General features: G+C 34.0%; 1 protein-coding gene across 2 annotated transcripts in view; it reads left to right on the plus strand.

Moving 5' to 3' along the window:
* The window catches only part of CCSER1 (coiled-coil serine rich protein 1), a 1,188,125-nt gene that overhangs the window by 801,314 nt on the left and 361,468 nt on the right, over positions 1-25,343 (plus strand). For both annotated transcript variants that reach the window (XM_081234941.1, XM_081234938.1), the window contains one exon: positions 15,537-15,581. In XM_081234941.1, the coding sequence (XP_081091067.1) occupies positions 15,537-15,581 (45 nt within the window). The remainder of the gene's footprint in view (positions 1-15,536; positions 15,582-25,343) is intronic.

The raw sequence follows: 25,343 nt of genomic DNA on the forward strand, positions 1-25,343 counted from the left end.
TAATGTTCACCTTTATTTACTGACCATGTTTTTTCATAATTACTTTTTCATATATTCTGCCTCAGGGACTTTTTCTTCCTCTTGTGAAGTAAATGTGAAATGTTTTGAAAGACAAAATTTTCATAAATGTCCAGTTATGTTGTTGGTAGTTGCCATAAAAAAAAGTTCTTTCCTGAATTCTTCTATGTAAAAAAAAAAAAAAAAATTAGCATCTTTTTACCATTTTAGCTTGCATAGGCATGAGTCTTAGTAAGAACAGAATAAACTTAAACATGATTAGTATTTTTTGCTCATATCCAAAAAGATGACTTTAAAATGTATTTTAGTTTATAGATTTAGATAGCTAGTGCGAAGCAGCCGCATAGCAGAGGGAGATCAGCTTGGTGCTTTGTTACCACCTAGAGGAATGGGATAGGGACGGGGGGAGGGAACACAAGAGGGAGTGGATATGGGGTTATATGTATACATATACCTGATACACTTTGTTGTACAGAAGAAACTAACACACCATTGTAAAGTAACTATACTCCAATAAAAATGTTAAAAAAAAAAAAAGCTGTGTGCCAAAAACGGTGACGACCAAACTATATATATTTCTTATTATTAATCACAATATCACAACTTCTTTATTTTTTAATGTCCATATAAATCTGATTTTTGACTTATTATGTATACAGTAAAGAACAATTTCAAAAGTTTAGGAAGACTTGATTGTTCTATGTTTAAGCAAATTTCTTGAGGAATTATACTGCATTTAATGAAGACTTCAACTTCATTGAGCTTAGATTATTATCTGATATACAAAATGTGTAGAAATTGTAAATAATTTCTTACCCAGTTATACTGAAAGTTTTATATTCATCTTTTTAGAACTCATAGTTGAATATGGCTTCCTACATTAGTATGACTGAGTTAAAATGCTAAGGTTCAAAATGTAGTAATTTATTCTAAATATTAGGTGCTAAGTGTACTTATATCTATAAAAACTAAAATATATAAAGTGTGTAATTTCTGTATTAAACATTATTCATTTACTTTAAAATTATCTTTTTATTTCTTTTGTAGTATTTTATATTTTCCCATCCAGCTTTTTGTTTCTTTCTTTCCCTTCAATTGGGACAAGATGTGCTTTGGATGGTATTAGAAATAATTCAGAAATAAGATGTAAGGAGACCACATTATTGAGGACATTATTCATGGAAACTATTTTCAAAAATATCAAAGAGCCACCAAAATGGGTCACATTCTACAAATGATAGATTTGGGTTTTGTAACAAATGTTGCATACTTCCCTCCTTAAAAGTCATGCCACTCTGAGGAAGAACTAATTATCTTAAGGCTCTGAGTCAACTGTTGCCAAATGGTCTCACAGTTAGTGACAGAAGAGAAATGAAACACAGTGCAGTAAACCTTGGGGATTCACCTGGCCTCCTTTGCAGCCAAGATTGTTCCTATGGTGTCAGGTAACAATTAAAGAACCTGAAATTGAAGGTGACTCAGAAAAGGGCAAACTGAAAAGTATAACTTTCTCAACCAGGTCACACAGTAAAATAATAAACAGAACGTAGTGAGAGGATAAGAGGCTAGGAACATTTTAAAAAGCAGAGGTACATAGGTAATTACCTTTAGAGATATCTAGAGAAGTAGATATCTAGATACTGGCATCATATATACTATGGTCACTAACTAACTGTGTAATCTTGAGCAGTCATATTCCCTATCTATAGGCTGGCCTCAGTTTCCTCACAAATATTAATAAAATAAGGAAAAAGGGCTAAATGATTTCTTAAGCTTTTTTTTCCCAGTGGTAACATTCCATAAATCTTTATGTAAATTACATATCTATAAAATAGTTTAAGGTAAGCACCAAAAGAAATATACCTTATCTCTCTTGGCCCAATGCATAGACTAGGACGTGGCACATGTAGGCACTCAGAACAATATTTGTTGGGTGAATGAATAAGCCAGAAAATAAAAGTGAGGGGTCAGTGGGTTAAATGGCTATCAGCAGGTGGATAGCATATGTGAGCACAAACGTTGCTGCATTAAGACTTTGTTTCTCCTCTCTCTTTAAGGTAAACTGCACCGTTGGTGATGGTGGGGCAGGGTGGGTGGGAAGGGAGACCCTAAGGTGTTTCAGGGTCACTTACAGGTTTTCACATTGCTGATTGGAAAAGCTAAACACTGGTTTGAAGTCCTTAAGAGTAAAAAATACCATTTCTGACCAGTACTCTGTCATACAAATAACTCCAGACCTTCCCCTGGTCAGATTGCTATTTCATGAGGAACAGAGGCTAACATTTCCCTGGCTACACTTTCAAGTTGAGTAAATTGGAGAACAATATCATTAGAGTTAATACACAGTATTTAATTTCAGACTTCATCTTCCCAACTGGTACATCCTGGCTAATACTTGCCAAATGTAGCCATAGAATTTATTTAATTAGCTTCTTTTTACTATAACAAATCACTGGACTAGGTCGAATAGAAATCTGATGATTGCAATCTATGTATATAAAGCATCACCTGACTTTTGAAAGTTGTTATTTTATCAGATTGAGAGTATAAAAATATATCCCAAATAGTTGTAACATTGTCTTCCTAATGTTTATAGATTTCTAAGCGAGATCCAATGTCCAGAAATTCATGATGAAAATGCAGTTAAATTAGAATAGATACTATAGGGAAATGGAAATTGTCACTTTATTTTCAGATAGGTCTTTGGTTTTGAGAAGACATTAAATTACACTGTGGAATGTTGATCTGTCAGGTGAAAATTTAAGTGATGGTGATTTTCTGACTTGCTGTCTGAGACTACACATTTATTTTTCTGGTCTGTTTAGCTGTTTCTAGAAATTCATAATGACAGAAATAAGCACATTTAATGAACTAAGGTTTCCAACAATGGATGTTGACACAATCTGATTTATTTGTTTAATACTGAGTCTTCAATAGAGTTGTTCAGACAATATAGAGTTGTACATTATGAATACTATGTTTAAAAGTGGAAACGAAATGGATATGCTGGAAGCTATGCCAATTTACGAGGTAATAATTATTAAAAATATAAATAAATAGAGTAAAGTTTTAAAAATGCACTCATGCTGGCACTGGTTACTTGTTTAATATTTTGAAGAGCTCTTAGAACAGTTGAGGGAGATTTTTAAAGAAAAGCACTGAGACAGGCAGAGTCCACAATTATTGATAAAATTCTTGAGTTGAAACTGATTAGATAACAAAGCTCAAATATTAAAATTGAGAGATTTAAAACAATTTTCTAAAAGAACAGAAAATGTCAGTGTTTTAGAGCTAAAAGAGATATTTAGGACTAGTCCAATTTTCTAATTTTCCTGAAAAAGAAATGTGATCTCTGAGGTTTAAGTAATATCCCAAGGTCAGTGAGAAAAAGGAACAAATGAATTTATTCAATTAATTTTTTTCTGAATGAATTTGAATTGCAAATATTAGTGTCTATATGTTAATATCATATTTACAAAGAAATAATAAATGAACATTTTATTTATTTATTTTTAAACATTTTTATTTTATATTGGAGCATAGTTGATTAGCAGTGTTGTGTTAGTTTCAGGTGTACAGCAAAGTGATTCAGTTATACATATATATGTATCTCTTTCAAATTCTTTTCCCATTTAGGTTATTGTAGAATATTGAGCAGCATTTCCTGTGCTATAGAATATATCCTTGTTGGTTATCTATTTTAAATATAGTAGTGGCAAGAAGGTAACCCTATAAACGTATGAAGATTGTGGGTGGAGATGATTACAAGAAGGTAACAGCTGGTATAAAATGTTGAAAGCAGTAAAGATTCAGATTTTCAGAAAATGCTGAGAGCAAATTTCGAATTTGTGATCATAAATTTAGACACAACGCTCTGTTTTTCTCCAGCAACACATAGTTAGTTATTAGGTGCAGTTATATCTTATATAGATGATATCCAAAGTTTAGCTTTGCTAGGGAAGTACAACAGAGGAAGAAAGGATCCAAAAAGTTGAAAGGTTTGTGTATCAGCCTGATGATAATTATGTTCCTTGGGTGCTATGCTGAAAAAGAAGGAAATTAGAGGGAAACTGAATGAGAAAGTGGTAGGCTCAAGTGATTGAATATCTTCATGAGTTCAAAGAATTTTTGGATGAAAAGTTTAGATTAATAGTAAAAAGCTCCCAAAAACATTTGAGCATCTTTGTTGGTTGTTATAAATAGCAACTCTAAATGTCATTTGAAAGGCATCATTAGCAATAAAGATTCAAAGAAAGCTTTGGGAAAGATAATAAGATATCTTTGAAAATGTATCAGTTATGTGCTTTAGATAATTCTTGTGGAACGGTGGCACTTAAAGTGGAAAATCTGTACCCATAGTATTTAATCAGGTATCTTTGGGCAGATTCTTTTAACTATATGGATTAATGGTATTCATTATAAGGATGATGGTCCTTTCAATCCCTCAAATCCAATGTATTCAAGAGTCCTTTAAACTTCTCTTGCTAAAATGCCTGACATTACCCAGATCTCTTTGTGTGTAAGTGAACAAATGTGTTAGCACCAGATTTGGGGGGGAGGGGAGATGGGCTAGTTCTTTTAGAAGGTTCCTTGTAAGAAATGGCATAGCTAAAGAGAGTGAAAGGGGAAGAAGAATAAGAAAAACTCTTCATTAATAAGATGGCAAGTTTAGAATATATCGCATTTAAACATAACTGTAGGGCTTCCCTGGTGGCGCAGTGGTTGAAAGTCTGCCTGCCGATGCAGGGGACGCGGGTTTGTGCCCCGGTCTGGGAAGATCCCACATGCCGCGGAGCGGCTGGTCCCGTGAGCCATGGCTGCTGAGCCTGCGGGTCCGGAGCCTGTGCTCCGCAACGGGAGAGGCCACAGCAGTGAGAGGCCCGCGTACCGCAAAAAAAACAAACAAACAAACAAACAAAAAAAACATAACTTTACCTGAAATCTCAAACTCTCCTGAAAGACTGAGTTGAAGAAAGCTTTTTATGAGTTGCATCAGTGGTAAAGAAATAACCTTTGTATTACTACTAGAGAATAAAAAGATGATGGATGATTTGGTTTCAAATTATTTTAATAGCTAAAATAATTATTTTCCCTATATAATCAAAACACGCACACAAATGTTCCTGTATCTAGAAACCTTGGGGATTAGGAGTCTTAAGGTGTTTCTAGAACATTTCTTTGCTTAGCTAAAACAAATGAATAATAAAAGATGTATGAAGAAATATTTTAAAAATGTATGAAAGCCACAGTACTCAAATTAATAGACATATTTTAAAGGCAAGTAATTAATAAGAAAAACACTTAACTCATTTTGTTGCTTTTGAAAGACAAAAAATGCAAGTGGATATCCTATTACTAATTAACTCCTAATTGCTCGCTTGACTTTTTTTTTTAAATTTCATTGGAGTATAGTTGATTTACAATTTTGTGTTAGTTTCAGGTATACAGCAAAGTGATTCAGTCATACAAATACATATATTCATTCTTTTCAGATTCTTTCAGATACTTTGCCTATATAGGTCATTATACAATATTGAGTATAGTTCCCTGTGCTATACAGTAGGTCCTTGTTGGTTATCTGTTTTATGTGTAGTAGTATGTGTATGTTATCCCAAGCTCCTAATTTATCCCTCCTCCCCACATTTCCCCTTTGGTAACTATAGGTTTGTTTCTGAAATCTGTGAGTCTGTTTCTTTTTTGTAAATAAGTACATCTGTATCATTTTTTAAAATTAGATTCCACATATGAGTGATATTATATAATATTTGTCTTTCTCTGTCTGACTCACTTCAGTTAGTGTAATAATCTCTAGGTCCATCCATGTTGCTCAAATGGCATTATTTCATTCTTTTTTATGGCTGAATAATATTCCATTGTATACATGTACCACATCTTCTTTATCTATTCCTCTGTTGATGGACATTTATTGCTCGACTTTTTTTAAAAGTGCCTCAAAATATGCCCAGGCAAAAATTTGGTAACACAAGGATCAAAGGAAGTAGTTTAAAATATCTCCATTCAGATCTTATTCTGATACAAATAAGTTGAACTCTGTTATTACTCTCTGCACCCAAAATCTGATAGTGGAGGAAAAAAATATTTAAATATATTCTTGCCATGTAAATGGAAGCAGGAACCTAATGCACTATTTGCACTTATTCAACAAACATTTAAATACTTATTTAACACTTACCATGCTCCAGGCACTGTTTGAACAATTGGGATAATTTAGAAAACATAGCAGCAAAGATCTGAACCTTGTCTTTTTAGCCCTTAAATACTAATGTGGAAAGATAAGTAATATACTATAATAATAAATGTATACAGTATATTAAAAGATTGTAAGTGTCCCTGGAAGTGAAGTAGGTAGTAGACTATAATATTAAATAGGGGGATAAAGTATACTTCACTGAGAAGGTAGGATGTAAGCAAAAACTTGAGAAACTGTGGGTTTTGGTCATACAGATATCTAGAGAGAGTTCCTGCTGGGATGAGCACCTGGTCCAAAAGTCTATGTTAGAAGAATGTTTGATGTGGACAGGGACTATCAAGAGCACCAGATTCTGTAAAAGAGTGATGGGAGGGCTTCCTTGGTGGTGCAGTGGTTGAGAGTCCGCCTGCCGACGCAGGGGACATGGGTTCGTGCCCTGGTCCAGGAAGATCCCACATGCCGCGGAGCGGCTGGGCCCGTGAGCCATGGCCGCTGAGCTTGCGCGTCCGGAGCCTGTGCTCTGCAACGGGAGAGGCCACAACAGTGAGAGGCCCACGTACCACAAAAAAAAAAAAAAAAAAAAAAAAAGAGTGATGGGGTGGATTTAGAAAAAGATGGAGTCAGAAGTTATAGGCAGATAGATTGATAGGTAAACATATTCTATTAGTCCTCTCTCTTGAGCTACTTTAGTACATTCTCTCTTTTTATGTTCCGTAGTAAGAAAATAAAAGACAGCTTACTAGACAGATTAATGATTCAATTAGCTTAGCCTAATCAAAGGATAAATTTTCAAATATTCCATGATGCTGCATCCCACACATTAGGTGCTAATCCTGTCCATATCTGTTTAAATTCACAGTTGGCCTGATGTTTACCGCCACTAAGGGATTCTAAAGCAATACACCTTTCATTGCCAGTATTTGGGATTACTTATTTTCTGAAACTATGTCTTTCACTTTCTATTTAAGAATTAGAGTAAAAGATGGAGGTTGGCAGAAATAATATTACCTAAAAGCATAGTAGAAATTCTATGTTGTTGATTAGTCTCATATCGGAAATGAAAAGACACCTTCATCACAAATGACCACCCAGCTATGAACATCAGAAATACTGGAAATATTCTAGTTTCAGGGCAAATTTCATTGTATGTAAGCTCATAAAAAATGAGAACCCAAGTCCCTGGAGCAGAAGAAATTTAACTTATGCAGTATACCAAGATGAGAACTTCTAGAAAACTGGAGGTGTAGAGGTACTATACTTGTTTAATATTTAAGATAGCCTAGAGCAATGATAATCACAGACAAACACTATGAATTGTTATTTGTGTCCACCTAGTTACATTAATTTTCTTTTAATCTTTGTCTGCCCCAGGAAATATTTCAGTTGAATTTTACATTTCTTTCCAAGAAATTAGGAACTCTGGAATCCAATCTCATTTACTTTAACTTTTTTCTCACAGTTATTTCCAAATCCTAAATGAACTCAAAACCAAGAATTTATCTTGCATTTACTTCTTCAATATGTAAAAACAACTTGGTTTAGGTGAACTTTAATATAATTCTGGGATTCGGTTTACTCAACTAATGGGTTACTCATTCATTTATTAAACATATATTGATCTAATTCATATTAGATATTCATCTCCTACACACAAGACATAAAGTAATAGTTACTTTTTGAAGGTATTATGTGTAGTGGTTGCAAAAGGAGCTCTGTAATCAGATACTCTGGGTTCAATAATTAACTCCACCTCCTTCTAGCTGTGTCTCTTTGGGCAAGTTAATTAACCTCTCTGCCTCAATGACCCGATGCCCAAAATAGGAATGAATAGTGATATCTGCAACATAATTGTGAGGAATAAAGAAAAATAAGTCATGTAAAGTGCTCAGCATAATACCTGTCATCTAGTAAAAATTCAACAAATGTATACCATTTTTGTAATATGTATATGTGTACATTTAAATGTGTCCTGTGATATAGTTACAACATTATTTTACAAATACGGGATGGTTTTCCATTTTTAAAACGTCAGAAGAATGGTGGAGTTCCTGAAAACAATGACATATCTTGGTTTTTGAAAAGGGAAATGAAGAGCAATTCAAAGCTTCCAGTGAATGGATTACAGATATTATGGTATAGAGTTTCAAAGATGACTAGATTGACTAACTTCAAAAAGAAAAACAGAGTTTGATAAGTTTTTACATTTGGCTCTTGTTTTTGTCTTTGGATGGATTTTAGCTCAAATCTTGATGAACTGTACACTTTTCAAACAGGCAAATACAAATCTCTCTATGACATAATTTCAGTATAAGAAAAAAAGTTTTTCCAATATAATGGCTAAAAAAGAGCTGAGACTCACAATGAATATTTAAACTATGTTCATTAACTTTAAAGGAAGACTGGCAATTATACATAAGAGTGAATTCTTGGACTTTTTAGGTAGGTTCAGCAGCCTTGGGAAAGTTTCTGAGTATATTCTGTAAACCTATAACTAATCACACATCTCAATACTATCACTTACAAAATCAATCCTAGATACGGCTAAGGTTAGAAATCCATATATACAACTAAAGATTTTTTATCAGCAATATAACTGAAACTTGACACTGAATTTAAAGTCTGTGCAGCAAGCTGATAGATGAAAAAGTAGATATCCAAATTAAGAAAACCAGGATTTAGGAACCTAGCAAGGTTGACAATAGGTTTATCAAGCTGTGTTCAAACTCACTGGGATTTTTCAACTTCTTGAATAGTTTCATCAGTCTCACCACGAAGCTGTACAAGATAGAAAAATGCATAGCAAGAACCTGTAACAGAACCAGATTGCCTGTCTTAAAAATTAAAACATAGCACAGGTATTAGATTTTAAAGCTCTACAGGGATCATCCAGTACAGCCCTCTATATCCTTCCACTCCCACATCATCTTCCAAGACTGTGCTTTTCTTCCCAAAATGATATCACTGTTTAAGAAGAAATGTAGTGGTAAGAAGCAGGAAGGCCAGAAGTGTTTAACAACATTCTTGTCATTCTTTTTGGGGCCATGTACCATAGCTGCAATAACATGAATTATCATAAGAATTGAATTAATGCAGGGAAGACACTTGGAGCAGTGCTGGACACACACAGATCACCCCCGAAATACTAGTTATTTTTATAACTGTGGTAATAATTGGTCCTAGATTTGGGACCCAATGACCAGAGTTCAAGCCCCAAGTCTGTCACTTGTAAGTTAAGTTCCCTGCTGCGAGCCCCCTCATCTGTCAAATGAAGAGATTGAACTACATGTTATTTAAACTTCCTTCTAGTTCTTTCTTGTATCTCCAAAGTTGAGGCTAAATGTAAAAGCCATACATTTATTTGAGGTCTTTAAAAAATTAATTTTGGGTTTTTCCAGTTAAAGAACTACCTTCTACAGTTAAGAAAATTATCACAATGAAATCTCCAGAGTGCTAGAAATGAAATATCTATTCCATCTGCTCTTTCTATAGTGGTCCATATTGGGAAAATAAAGCAACCAAATCTAGGAGTACTGGATACTATACTTCTCACTTTTTGTTTATAGGGAAGCAGGGAAAATCTTTATGACATGATAGCAATTTGGGAAGAATTTGTAATCATTACAAAGGAGATCTCCCCACTATGTATACTTTAGACAGAGATGACCTCATACCCTAGCATAGTTACTGGGGGTGTTCACACAGGTGTCTGGATCCTGTTCTGCAAGAGAGATTTTAGTAGAAAATTCCATTTTATTCAGTTAATAGATTTTTCCCTTTAAGGCTTACTATACTATCTTAATTTAGCACATTGCAGAATATTTGCTTTGGGGTAATTTTTTCTTCCTACAATTTATAACATTTTGGTTAGGTTTCATGGACTTAATTTTGATCAACACAAAGAGTTTATACTCTCTAGTGACAATATATGTGTAATAAGGGAAATAGATTTTCCTCAACTGTATTCCTCGGGTACTTTCAGATATGATTTTCTGAAGATATGATGAATAAATATTGTGTTTGTGTTTAAGAGTAATGAAGTGGGTTTTTATACCAATTAAAAGTTTATAAATCTTGTATTAATTTTAAGGGTCAACTAGTGTACAGATGTATTTATATGGATGTAAGTAATTTTACTGTTCCTTGTCTACTTCAAGTCTTTCTAAGAGTCAGATTGTCTCAGTGAATAGAATTAAAACATTCATTTCTTTCTGAATTATTTCAATATATGCTTTAGTGGAGGTTACACAAAATTGGAAAATTCCAAGTACTTTTTAATTTTAAAATGAGATAATTGTGTAGTATATATGTAAGGGGCTGAAAAGGGGCTTTGTTTCCTTGAGATCCATATTTCTTTTGAAAAATTTCTGTCGTAAATGTTATTGCTTGTTTAATTAGGGTGGTAATACGATTTGATCTTTCCAAGTAAATTGACCAATTTACTATCAATAAGAGACAGCAAAACTCAAGATTGCTCTAGTTTTCCTAGCAGAAGCTGGAAGTTAAGTTGATATTTCGCCCTTAACAGCTTTCCCCACTCAAGCCACCTGAACTTCCAACTTGAAGGTTTAGTGTTACTCTAGGATTCGTACTAATTCCTGCCATTGGTTAGGGCTTTATACCTCAAGAATTCTTAGTGAATCTTATTATACAGTAGACCATTTGACTTCTCTATTGAAACACCTTCTTGCCTGAAGCCCTGTTAGCATATGGAAATCCTCTTAGCTCATCATCCTCTGCCCACATGGGTCCCAAATTCTTGCCATCAGATTCTCTGACTCGGTTCTTCAGCCTCAAGATTGGTGTTTCAATAATTCGGTTCCTAAATTATGACCAAGTTTATAAAATACATCATATCTATGCTGGCATGCTGACTGTCCAGCTCCTATTCCATCCAAACAGGTATGTTTCTTCTTAAAGTTCTTCTCTTAATCACTATGTTGCCTTGAAGAATCATCATGACTCAGGCATGAGTTGCACGTTATGATAAATTTGTGTTCATAAGTATGTAAGACATTAAAGATTTTGGCTGGTGTGAATTTAAAGAAACTTGACCAAGGAATGAATAAATGAACTTGGTATCTAGGTTCTTAATATATTGGTTTAAATTTTGCTTTTGTAGTCACTAGCTCTGGTACTCAGACCGCATAATTTCAATTTTGTAAGCTTTAACTTCCTCCTTTGAAAAAATAGGCTTAACATATTTACCTTGAGTTCTGCTTCTATTCATGAAAGAATAATAGTTATAAGACTTACCCTCGGGCCTCCCTGGTGGCGCAGTGGTTGAGAGTCCGCCTGCCGATGCAGGGGATACGGGTTCGTGCCCCGGTCTGGGAGGATCCCATATGCCGCGGAGCGGCTGGGCCCGTGAGCCATGGCCACTGGGCCTGCGCATCCGGAGCCTGTGCTCCGCAACGGGAGAGGCCACAACAGTGAGAGGCCCGCATACCGCAAAAAGAAAAAAAAAAAAAAAAAAAAAAGACTTACCCTCCTACTGTAATATTCAATAGTTAGAAGACTAGGCAAAACATATAAAACAACTCTCACACATTAAAAAACAGACAGGGAAGCGCTATAATACCTGTGAAAAGGAAAACAAAGAGAGTCTTGCAATACCCGGATTTCTGCCTGGAGGCAGTTTTTGGACCATGGTACATGGAGGGACAGCCCAGTCAGAACTACAGGGTCTTTAAATTTTGTAGCTGAGGAGACAAAGATCCGAGTTTGGAGAGAACAAGGCAGCTTTGATTTGTAAGATTGATTACCAGAAAGGAGGGAAACATACAGAGAAGAACTCTAGAAATCTGCATAGGTGTTACTCTGAGAATTATATTTGAATAAGTCTTCACATATGTAGAGTGAAATTTGATAAGGCTAGGCAAAGAATAACTGCTGGAAAAGAATAACTACAAGAGAACTTTAAGTAGAATTCCCAGAGCTTTCACAGGTCTGGGAGTCTTGAATTTCCATCAGCCAGAGTAGTGAACCCTCATTGAATACATGGACTATTCAGTAGAGAGCACAAAAGGGTCAAGCTTTAGTAATAGAGATAAATAACTCTAAGACTCATCCTAACAGTGTTTTTAAAGTAAGCTTCAGAGGGGTTAGTCTGACCCACAAGTAACTTAACCATCTGCCAGAAACAATCCTAACCCCTTCTAAGGGAATAAACAAAATCTAGCACTACACAGAATAAAAATCACAATATCTGGCAATGAATGAAAACATTACTGGACATAAGAAAGCATACGAAAATGTGACTCATAACCAGGAAAGAATTCAGTCAATAAGAACAGACCTGGAAATGACAGATGATAGAATTAACAGACAAGAAGTTCAAAACACCATTACAAATATAAATATGTCAAGGAGTTAAAGCAAAGCATGATAATTTGCATTCTTCAAATGAAAGGCACAATATCAGGATATTTGCTCAAATTTATCTTATATTTAGATGTGCTATATAAGTATAATTATGATAATAAAAATTAGAATACGAAGAGGAGATAACAATTACTGTTTTGGGATATGCTGTGTCTGACCCTTTGCTAAGTGCTATACACATATTATCTAATTTAATCTTCATAGCAACCACATGATGTAGTTACTATATTTATTATTATTTTTCAACTAAAAAAATGATGAGGTTGAGAAATGCTATGTATTTTGTTAGAGGGAACACAAAAGAAGGTTACAAACTGAAGTTTTAAGACCACATCTGTCTAAATTCGAAAGCACGTCATTACAGTTTCCCAAATCCTGAAAGATATGAGCATGAATGCCACTTCAGAATTTTTTAGACTACACTGCCAGGTTTAAGAAATGTTCTAAGATTTTGTTTTATATCTTATTTCATATGAAATTTAGGCTCTTCAAGATGTATCCTGTAAATGTAGATAATTTTCTAAACTCAGAAATCAGGCTGCCATTTATTTACAAGAATAACTTTTCTAGGTTGATTCTAGAGACTTTTCTAGAGTCAGTAGAGTAATAGTCTATTTTTTAAAACAAAGTGGACTGAACGTATTGTTACCAGGTGGAGACGGTGGCGGGGAGGGATAGACTGGGAGTTTGGGATTGACATGTACACCCTGCTATATTTAAAATAGACAACAAGGACCTACTGTATAGCACTGGGAACTCTGCTCAATATTCTATAATAACCTAAATGGGAAAAGAATTTTAAAAAGAATGGATATATGTATATGAATAACTGAATCACTTTTGCTGTGCACCCAAAACTAACGCAACATTGTTAATCAACTACACTCCAATATGAAATAAAAATTTTAAAAAAAGACAAAGTGGACTTAGTTAATACTTTTGTTCATATGTTTTTATCTAAACAATTCAAGAAATGTTTTATATAGGAGGTAAAAATTTAAAAACCACTTGAAAACCTTTTAAGCATTAACACTCTGGTTTCTCTTCAGATCTTAATAATCTTTTGCCTTTTTAAGCATAAATCCTGTCACCAAATGAAAAAAAATTTATCTTATGAATATTTTCCTTATATTACACTCTAAATCTGCAGCTTAATGTGACAACAAAAACCAGTTACAATCTTTTCTTAAATTCCAAAATATAAAGCTAGAAATACAATAAAGTCTAGTATATATTTCTTACAGGTCAATTTCTTACCAGATGTATTGTGATAATGTAGAATATATACTTAAGGTTATGTGCTATTTAGGTTTTCATCAGAAATAGAAAAATACTTTAACTTAAGTCAAAATTATTCATAATAATGTGAAAAATTTTTAAGGTTTCTAAAGCTCTGTCACGTAATTTAGAGGAAGATGAAAAAAATTATGATAAAGATAAATCCCAATATTTATTTGTATTCTGTCCATTTTTCTTCTGATAGTGTTTCTAGGAAAAATAGAAAATAAGATGTAGGTTTAGACTAAATTATGAGAATATGTAAGTTCTCATATATGTCTGTCCTTGATATGTTATACCCCCCCGTTTTCAAAGACTGCTATCGAAGTAAGCATTTGCTTAAAGAACAGTCAAAACTCCTACTCTTGAAAGACTTCATAATCTGGTCAACTTTTGGGCCTTATTTCCCCACTGCTCCTTTTTGCACAATTCACAGTATACACCAACTAAACCACTTGCCTTTCCTAGAACTCTTAGTGCAGTGCTTCTCAAACTCTAACGGGCATGTGAATCACCTGGAAATTTTGTTAAACTACATATTCTTGCTCAGCTGGTCTTGGGTGGAGTCAGCATTAGAAATGAATTCCCAGGTGATGGTATGCTACAAGTCCAGTCACCATACACTGAGTAGTCAGGTGTTTAGACTGCAGCATGTTGTTCATCTTCTGCATTTCCTCTTCAGCCTTTAACACTGTTTAGATGTGATCTTCCTCTGCGGTCCTTTGTGTGTTTGCCCATTCACAGGCTGAATGAGCCTCTTTCATCTTAGGCTCAGAGAAAATTTTGTATACCTGACATCATTCTCCTGAAGTTTTACCTTCACTTTTGTGTGTCTAGTCAATGATCTCCTAAACTTTGAGGACTATTTATTACTTATATCCCCAATATCTAGCATGGTGTCTGGCCCACAGTACATATACAATAAATATGTATTGTAAAGTAATTAAAGGTCATGATAAGAGATAGAGGGAAAGAGAATAAAAGGTAACAAAAATGAAGGAAGGTAAAAAGGAAGAACTAGGTACTATGAGATCACATTTTATTGCAATTTTCATACAGTTCCTGCCACATATAAAACTACTACAGTAGGGAAAATAACAGGAATTGAAGCTTTTATCATGTTTAGAGGGGGGCAAAATTTTTTTCCATTATTTTGCTTTCTAAATAGCAGCATTTCCAGGGAAGATAGATAGATGGACAGACAGACTCCTGTGCCACAAGCATATTTTGCAATAGGCCTGCTAAGAAAAAGATGAACTCTTCTGCCATTTAATTATGCATAGTGTTTACTGGGGACTTAAGGTGAATTGCTCTCCTTTTAGTGTAGAAAGCAGTTATATAATAGAAGATGAAGAAAGTCCTTTTCACGAGAAAAAATCCTGAATGTTTCCTACGTAATCACCAGTGCTGCAATTATTTTTACTTATGGTCCTGGGATTTAGCAAGAAGTGCATTTGTACCACCTTTGGAGACTTACTCAGATATAGATATTGTCTTATGTGTGAGATATTCATGTACATTCAGATCTTCTCTGTTAAATGAATTCTTTTTCACTTCAAAATCTTTGCACTAGTACTAATTATTAGTTACTTCTTCTTTGCCATCAATAATCTATTTTGATATATACATATATATTTTTTTCTTTCAGGGTTTGAACCTGAAAAGACTGGAGTCTGTACAAGGAGGGAGAGAGGTAAGAAAGTCTAAGGGAGAGGGAGGGGGAAGAAGAGATAATGGTTACAGTGTTGCGGTGATTTTGTTGGTGATGTTGACTGATGCTGATGATGTTAATGACAACGGGGATGTGTTGAGAGGATTTATGGTAACATACATCTCATTTACTCTGGCCAAACCACACTTTATACATATTTATGTAAATGTATTATTTGTGCTGCTCCTCTGAAACTGAAGAAAGTACCAGGTCTCTGGTTAGGCAAGTGTTGTTTCTGTTAAAATAGATTTTTATAGCAGTAGGGCCCTCTAGACAGGGTAGAAAAACCTTTTTAAGCAAACATTACATGCAATATTTAAAATGATTGATTGAGAAATTAGCATAATTCTAACAACAGAAACATCTTATGTCATCTGGGATTCTTCACTCTCCTATCCAAGATAATTGGCATATGCTACTTGGCGTGTGTGCAATATTAGATGGCATGAAGTTGCCCTGGTAAGACTACTGATTCTAAAACTTCCTTTGATTATTATCCCAGATGCTTTATAAGGAAGGGAAACTTTTAATAGTACCAAACATAATACCGTATCGTTTACGTGGTGTATATTATTTTCTAATTCTAATGTACAGGCTTAACTTCACCTTGATTAAAATTCTTTCCAGGCCAAATGTGTAAATGCTCTATTTTACTTTGTGACTCAGGTTGTTGGGTGTAGGGGGATGGTGGGATATTTAATTCAGTAAATCAATATTTTCTTGTTGCCCAAAAGGTAATTTTATTTTTGGTGAGATTTATATAATAATTTTGGGACAAAAGTAAAGATACTTTGTCTTATAAAATGAGAAAATAAATGTAACCCTCCTCCCTATCTGTGGCTTCTCTCTCTGTAAAAACGTTTTTCTTCTGTATTTAATACTTGGTGTTTGCCCCTTCTTTCCTTGCTCTTTTAATTTTCAGTTGTGTGTTTTTAGTATTTGGCATTTTAGTTCCTTGTAAACCTGTCATTTAGGTTCTCTTTCTGCTTATTTGCTATTTTCCATCCAGAAGAATCTGTTCTTTTTGAGAGATGCATAACAGTAGGCTCACACTGGCAAAAGAGCTGGAGAACATGAAATATAGATAAATCTTGAGATTTTTCATGCTGTAGGAGAGCAAGGTAAAAAGGACGTGGTCATCAGTAAAGGCAGAGTGGGAAAAATTATGTACTGTGTAAGGAAGGCCTCAGAGCCATTTACAGGTTTTGTGAGGGTAAATACTTTCTCTCAGATGGGACTAAAATGGATCTACTTAGAGACTTAACTCAACACCTTCTAAGTGAAAGTTCACACCCAAGCAGGACTGCCACAATTTATTTCTGCTGATTCAGTGCCTTTGAGGACATTCAATTTGGGTTGTATTACTCAGCTTCTCACCACTGTATCCTAGTCCAAGAGCAACTGTGTGTCTAAAGAGGGGAAACTTAAGTCCATGTAACCATGTAATGACGTTGCTTAATGGTAGCAAAAGTCATTTTTTAGATTAAGATTTTTTAGATTTTCATGTTATTTTTAAAAGCCAAATGACTGGCTTTTATTGAAAACAGTTGCTGTTAAATTGTATTGCTTAGTTTTTCATTTCCTCTCATTTTATTTTTATTACAAATGCACTTATGGATAAGGAACATGTCAATAATGTATATTAAATTAATTTTTTTTTTCTTGAAAGTATTTTATGGTTTGTGTGAAGGTCAAATTTTTAATGACCTACAATTTAACATATACATCTGCATAGAGGGGACAACCTTGATTTGGGCCTCCTCCTGAGGTTGGTGGAATATTTGAGAAGGAGGTAAGATCATCCAGTTAATGATAGCACAGTAGTGTCTTCACTTGAGACCCCCAATCCAGGAATAGAAAGTAAAAGTCAACTATTAAAATTCAAAATAAACACTTCATTTCCTGTCTGGGCAACACTGGGTTACTTGGGCATATTTCTATCCAGCCTAACACTCACTTTAGTTTTCCCCATGATTGTAAAGTCTAATACATTCTGTGGTAAGAAACTTCAGGGAAGTATCAGACAATTAGGTGAACTATCTCGTGGACACTTCGGTCAAGTCTCAGTGGTAAGTGATCTGTAAATGAGAGTGTAATTCCTTCTTAAGAGCTTCCTGATGTCTCTTGCTTATGAATTGTGGCAGGTATCTTTCTGATTCCTATTTGCTGTGTTCTGTTACATGCATGTATTACAAAGATGTATAATATACTTCTGATTATGTTAAATTGAAATGTGTGGATTTGGAAAACTCTTACTCAAAACATCCTCTTAGAATTTTTCATCATAATGATATTGTGATTGATGAAGATTGAATGACAATGATTACTCTTAAAATGAGTTAATTTGTCTTAGTTCAAATGACAGATGTTCCCAGTAGGTGTTGACGGATGTGACACTAGGGCCTCTTACCAAATATTTATAAGAAGGTTTAAGAAGCATCAATTAAAATGTTCTGTTTACCATTTGAGATCATGACAACAGTTAGAATATGCATGGAAAATTGAAGCAGGCAGTAATATGCTATGTAGCCAAGTGGTAAATACTATTAAAAGGCTCATTGCTAGACAGGAAGGCCAGATTTGGACACTACATGCCATATAAAATATAAATTAAGAAGAAGTGATTAAGATATAAATTACCTTCCTGAAGGAAATAGAGATGAACAGCACATAAATTGCTTGTATTTTTGTGAAATATTTGAAAATAGGTATTAATTGTACAAAAAAACCTCAGTTACATTAATTTTTTGGTATATTTATGGTATATTTATTTTTAATTTATTTTTATGGTATATTTATATATTTTTGATATATTTATTTACCATGCATGTAAATTGAGGGGTCTGATCATAATAGATAATAACAAGATTGTTTAAAAAGGGAGATTAGTGGAATGCTGTGTGAAATGTCATTATATAACTGATATTCCTTTCTGATTGTAAGTGAACTTCCTGCCTCTATTGGGATCTTATAACTCATAGAAAAACCTCAATGAAATTTCACTGGCTATGACACATAGATAAATCATATTTCTTTTAAGGAATTTCTGTTCTCCTAAATACAGTGCTTTTACTGTTAAATGTGGATAAAATCAGGTTACTATCAGTTTTCTTAAAAGATTGTATAACTTTGTTATTTTAAATAGTATATTTTCCAAAGTACGGTTTTTGTTAAGTTATTAAAGATTCATCTGTGTGTGCATGTGTACCTGTGTATGTATGTATGCATGTGTTTGTACACACTAATTTTGAGTGGCAAGCTGTCTTTATTTTCACCTTAGCTCAAAAATACTCGACCATCCATATTCTGGGTATTTTATATCACAAGTCTAAATACACATGATGTGAGACTTTATATCATGGATAAAGAAAACTATTACGGTTAGATATCTAAGTCAGGATCAAGCATTTAATTTCAGAAATTACACTTAATATGGCAAGCTAAGGTGAGAGACAGTGGTTATTGGAGCTTTTGGATTATGGGTGTTGTTGGAAGTTAACAGAGATTCCAGAACCATTGATGCAATGGAAATAAAGTGCAAGCGTGTAATGATCAGGAATCATTTTTACATAATTGGCAGAGCTCAGATCTCCTCAAAGTGATGAACAAAGTAAGTAGAGATTATGTTATCATGCTTCAGCTGGAATTCTGAAGAAAGATTAATATCGGTGCACTTGAACATTTTAAATAAATAGTTTTGTATTCTTGCAAGACAGATATTGAAAATGCTCCTTAAACTTAATCTGAGAGAAAATGAACATTTCTGATAATTTCTAGAAGCATTCTTTAGAAATATGCCCCCAAAACATTAGAGATGTATTCATCCCTTTACGAGAAAAATCCCGTTTTAGTGTGGAAATTTTTCAGTTAATTATGTTTGACTGTGCCAATGATATTTCTAAAAATTCTAATTTTACCTGGGGGGTTGCAAGTATAAATAAATAGATTCTGATAGACACATAGGAAGAAGTGGACATTTCAGATCATTAAAATAACTGATTTTTGAATGTGTAATTCTCAAGAAAATCATGGGCATGCCTTACAATCTGCCTGCTTTGTAGTCATCAGAATGCTTCACTAACTTTCTCTGTTGGACTACAGTATCCTCACTTTGCCAAAAATGCATAAATGGGAAATTATAGATGATATGAATTTCTGATACTTAAACATAATTAATCAGATATTTGAAAAAGGTAGATTGAAAATAAAATGTTTAGCTCAATGCTATTTCCCCAAGCTGACTTTATATTTAAATGTATGAATCATTTAAAATAATAATTTGTGATTTGCTGTTTATGTAAAGTATCACTTGAGCATATAATATTCCTAAAGAAAGTGATTATTTTTTTCAGATAAATAGTGGATTTTATGCCTTTGCTAGTACAGCTGGATAGACTTTGCATTGTTTATCCCTTGACAAATTACATGTTCCTACTTGAAGTTGAAAGTCATTTTAAAATTTGAGCACCAAAAGGGAGAAAACTAAAGAATGTGATCAATGATATTCTGTATTTCAAAATAATTTCTCTCTACCTGGAATAGTAGCACAGGCATTATTACAAGTGGAGCAAAATTAAAAATCACCATTGTTTTCTCTTTCCATTTTTAAATTAATTAGAATTATTAGGCAGATTATTTTGGATCTACGTTATGGCTTAAGTTAAGAAAACTTGCTACTATTTCTCCCACATCCGACAGACCACTGGAGAGAATTGTTTTCTAAAGAGAGAAAAGAAGAAAAATATGTGACTTTTAAAAATACAACTAAAATCGAAGAAAGTATGTTGTTCTTGAAAAGGAGTTAGCAAAATGTGTCGAAGTGCCATTGTTCTCTTAAAATCTAATGTTTTACATAATTTGAAATTATAGAAGATAACAATATTTCTTTTATAGCTTGGTGAAAATCTTCACCAAGAAACAAATCATGATTACCAGTTATCTTTAGTAATTTTTCTGCAAAACTTACTTCCATTTGCATGAAGTCTTTACTGTTTAACATTCAGAATAGACTGACTATTTCCACTTTTATTCAAATTTAGCTATCCCGTTCTTGGTTGATGTAGAGTTTTGTAGAATAAGAGATTCTTTTATAACCTCAGTGATGACACAATTTGGGGGAGAAATATATATTGGCTAATATTGTACTCTTCTTTGAGATATAAAAGCTGAGGCAAAAATAACTCTTCTTTTATAACTAGAATTATTCAGTGGTTCAGTGGCTCTAATTTGCCACTAAGATGTATCTGATTTACAATTGGATTCTGAGATCAAGAGACCTTTTAAGGACTCAGTAAAAAATCCTTATTTTTTTTCCTTTCTCGGAATTGACAGGCAGTAAAAGAACTGAAAAAATCTTTGTGCTTATGAGCCAATATTTAATTGAAAGAATTACAGTTTACAAGGCCATAATAATTATTCCTGTTTCAAAAATGTTCTTAAAGGATAAATGAGTTATGTATAAAGCTCTTTGAGCGGTGCCTGACACATAGGAAGCATGCAATAAATGACAACAATTTTTATTACTATTATTATTTTCCATACCATTTGCTCTTCCTTTCATCTTTCCTTCTGTCAGAGACAATTTGAGTGTCATGTTGTTGGGAGATTTTACTGTTTACATGGACTATCCTATAATCAGTGATATCTAAAGCCTAGTCTTAGATTTTACATTCTGAATTGGTTCTCAGATGATAAATTCCTGATAGGACAACAAACAAAATATACTTGGAATCTGTCATTGAATCTCAAAAATTCTTAATTCCATAGTTCATATTACAGATGAGAGAAAATTTTATTTACCTTTCACTTACAGCATCGTTTACAGAGAGCAGTGCCTAAGCGCTACAGGTTTTATAAGCTATTTTTCACATCCTGTATTTTCTGGGTGATCTTTAGATTGGATTTTGAAGATCTCTTCTATGCTTGTATACCATCGAAATTCCAAGGAACTATCCAAAAGAAACCTGTTGGTTAAGCAAAACTAAGCTTATCAGCTCTATACCAGTAAGAAAGAACACATTCTTAGTAGTATTTCAAATAAGAAAATCAAAATCCATAAGAAGTGCACACTATTCAATTTTTTAAATCTTTCTTTTGGAGTTGTTTGATTATCTAGATTACAAATTCTTAGAGTATATACATAGCGACAGAACAATTTTTCCTAAGAGAAGCAGGGAAAAAAAGAGTGAGGAAAGGAGAGAGGTGAGAAGGAGCCAGCATTGGACAGACATGAAGCCCATCACTGTGGAAGGACAAAAGAAGCCTTAGATATAGGAAACCTATTACACACACACACACACACACACACACAGAGCCACACAAAAGAGTATTTGCAACAGGTTTAAACAATTAATTTGAACCCTAGTGAATTCCATCAAGCATCAGTCTAGCAATCATGTTCCCCAAAATGGACTCTGCAATTTCAGATTGTACGCGATGGAATTATATCAGTTAGAGATATAGGCACATGAGTTAAAATATAAAGCAATCAGGAATTTGACCTAGAGGGTCAAATAACTTGAAAAGACCACATGAAAATTTTTCTTTGGCAACCTCCTATCTCAAGAACTTGGCCTAAGACCTGATGAGGGAATTCAACTCTAACTCTGAGCAGAATGAAAATAATTGGAGTCAACAAAGGTAAGACTGAGGAAAATCCTCACAAGGTTTTGAAAGAATACTCAGATAAAGTTTGTCTAAAGGAAATCAGTCTAACAAAACCTAACTCCAAGCAGTCCAACCTCCTGAGTACCTGGAGTTAGAGCCCTTCTTACTGACTCACAATGGAAAGTCATGAAAACAGACAGTCACGTTGTAAGTTACAGATCAGGTATTTTCATCTAGAATAAGAATTTTCAAAGTTGATTAGGTTGTCAAAGGATTACTAAAACCATTCTCATTCCTAGGAGGCAGAAACTCTGCATTTGGGAGGTTGACAAAAAGAACTTAAAGTTTAGACCCAGTGCGGGGTGTATCTCACTGTTGCTCTCCGAGAGACTCCTGAATGGAGGCTTCAGCGGCCTCAGAGGAACATATTTCAAGTAGAGGAGCTTAAGTCAGATTGCACAGGGCTTTCGCTGGGACCTCCCTTGTATCTCCACAAGTTTTGACTCTTGTTCTCACAAATGATCACAAAGAAAAACACTTTTCATCCAGGAAAACTGAGTTTGTTAGAACCACTGCAATAAAAAAAGAACACTACATTGACAAAATTTTAGTAGGTCTCTAAATGGAGAGTTTAGGGAGGATATTTAGAGGGTGTTAAGTTACAGGCAGGATGACTTAAAGGCAAGTCTTGTAATGTAGGTAATAGGTAGAGATTAGGCAGGTTAGGCAGAGTTTATGACACTCCAACTTTGCATTGATGTGCACAGCAAGTAAAATGGATGGAGATTCTGACCTCAGAGTTCTGAAACAATATATTTTCCTCATTTATGAGTCTTTTTTCAAAAATATTTGTATATAATTAAGGATTTGTAATTTTTAAGTGGATTTTACAAAGAGATGAAGACTAAGAAGGGTTACTGTAGAAAGATTTTGACTTTCTAATCAATAAAAGTTTAGATATCCATTCTTATAAGGCACACATGTTATTTTTAGAATCAGTTAAACCCTGGAGATGTTTTCAGCTGAAAAGGCAGGAACAAATTATGATTTTTATTTCACTGCCTTATATTTTTATTTGAAAGTGTAGTGTTAAACTCATAGGGATCTTTTTGGCATTGTTGTTTTTATTTGTGTATACAACCTATGATGCAGTTATTTTTTGCCCTTTACCTATGTCAATTAATATAAAAGGAAAATACTACTCTGTATGGTTGAATTGATTCAGCCCGTTTTCATCAGAGAAGTATTTGTTCATACATAAATGAGAAGATCTCTTATGATTCCTTTCTTAATTACAAATAAAAGCCAATAGCCACCTCAAAAATATACAGAAGATAAACATTTTTATTATTTTGATACTTATCTATTACTTAGCAAGATAATTTCTTTTCTGTTTAGATTTATGTTTTCTTATAGAACAAATAATCCCCATGTAAATATTCAATTATTGGCTTTCCTGACAAACGTATTAAAATCCTGTAAACCTACAATGAGAACTAACTACTTCTCTGAAGAACTTTCCTGCCCTCCTACTCTCTGCTTAGAAATAGATCCCCAAATCTCTTTCCATTCTTCCATCATCCGTCCAGCTGAGGACAATTGTTTGACATATATCTATTTTCTGTTTATTTCCTGTCCTCACACCCACTTTGAGACAGTTTTTGGGACATCGATGCTCAGTCAGCCCAGTGGAATAGGAACACTCCCGACTAGTTCCATTGCTGTCCTCCAGTTATATCACAGGACCCCGCAGTCCCTTGTCAGTGATCACCACATTGTTACCTAATATGTAATATAAAACTTCTAAATAAGATTACCAGTAAGCAGAAAAATATTGTATTTATTATTATAAATATTATACTGTTGAATTATTATATAAACAATTGTTTTACTTATATTAAAAATGTTAGGATTAGAGAATTTCAGACTCACACAACAGTTGTGTTCAAAATAATAGCTATAAGTAAAATTGCTATTGTATACTATATTAGTTTGCTAAGGCTGTCATTACAAAGTACCATAGACTGGGTAACTTTAACAATAGAAATTTATTTTCTCACAGTTCTGGGTCTAGAAGCCAAGATCAACGTGTCCATAGGTTTGGTTTCTTCTGAAGCTTTTCTCTTTAGCTGGCTTTCAAATAGCTGCCTTCTCATTGTGTCCTCACATGGTCTATCCTTTGGGTGTTCATATCCCCAGTGTGTCTTTGTGTACCCAGGTTTCCTCTTATAAGGACACCAGTCAGTGTGGTTGGGGCCCAGCCTGGTGGCCTCATTTTACCTTAATTGTCTCTTTAAAGGTCCTATCTCCAAATACCATCGCATTCTGAAATATTGGGGGTTAGGACATCAACATATGAATTTGGGGGGACACAGTTCAGTCTATAAAACACTCTAAAAGTAATACAACTGTACAAATTATTTCCCTCAAAATAGAAGCTTTCACTTTGCCCTTTACCTATTTACTCAGAAGTGTCTTGTCTCTTCAATAACATTAAAATTTAGTTACATTTAAATTCCCAACAACAAATATAAACAGTAAGTAGAGGAATAAAATAACACATGTAAATAATTTATCTGAAATTCTAATATCCCAAATGCTCTGAAAACTGATATCCCCTCATCAAAGGGAGGCTCAAGCTCACTTGGTGGCCCAAACCTGGCCTGAACTAATATGAACCCATTTATAGTCTTTCTTTTTCCCACTTAGCATGAACATGTACATGTTTTGCTACAGAAATATCAATGTGTTTGTACAGAGTGCTGCTCCAAACCCTGCTGGGAATATTCAAAAGATATGGCATATGCTCTGTATTACTATTTTAAAATCAGGGTAATTCCAAATTACCAGATATATTTGACCTGAAGAATTTTGGATAAGCCATTGTAGATCTGATATAGGATACATTTCACTCTAAAACTCTAAAAAAATAGCATCCTTTCTTTGCACAATATAAAAAAAAATTGAATTACCCTTGGTAAGTGCTTTGCGTGTGCTTATTAGTTCTGTAAGCACTTTACATATAGTCACTCATCATAACAAACTTTTGAAATAGCCACTATTATCATTCTCATTTCAAAGAAGAAAAATCCAGACAAGAAATGGCTTAAATAACTTGCCCAAGTGTTATAAGTGGGT

Source organism: Mesoplodon bidens, assembly GCF_964165515.1.
Source record: "Mesoplodon bidens genome assembly, chromosome: 1".
Lineage (NCBI taxonomy): Eukaryota > Metazoa > Chordata > Mammalia > Artiodactyla > Ziphiidae > Mesoplodon > Mesoplodon bidens.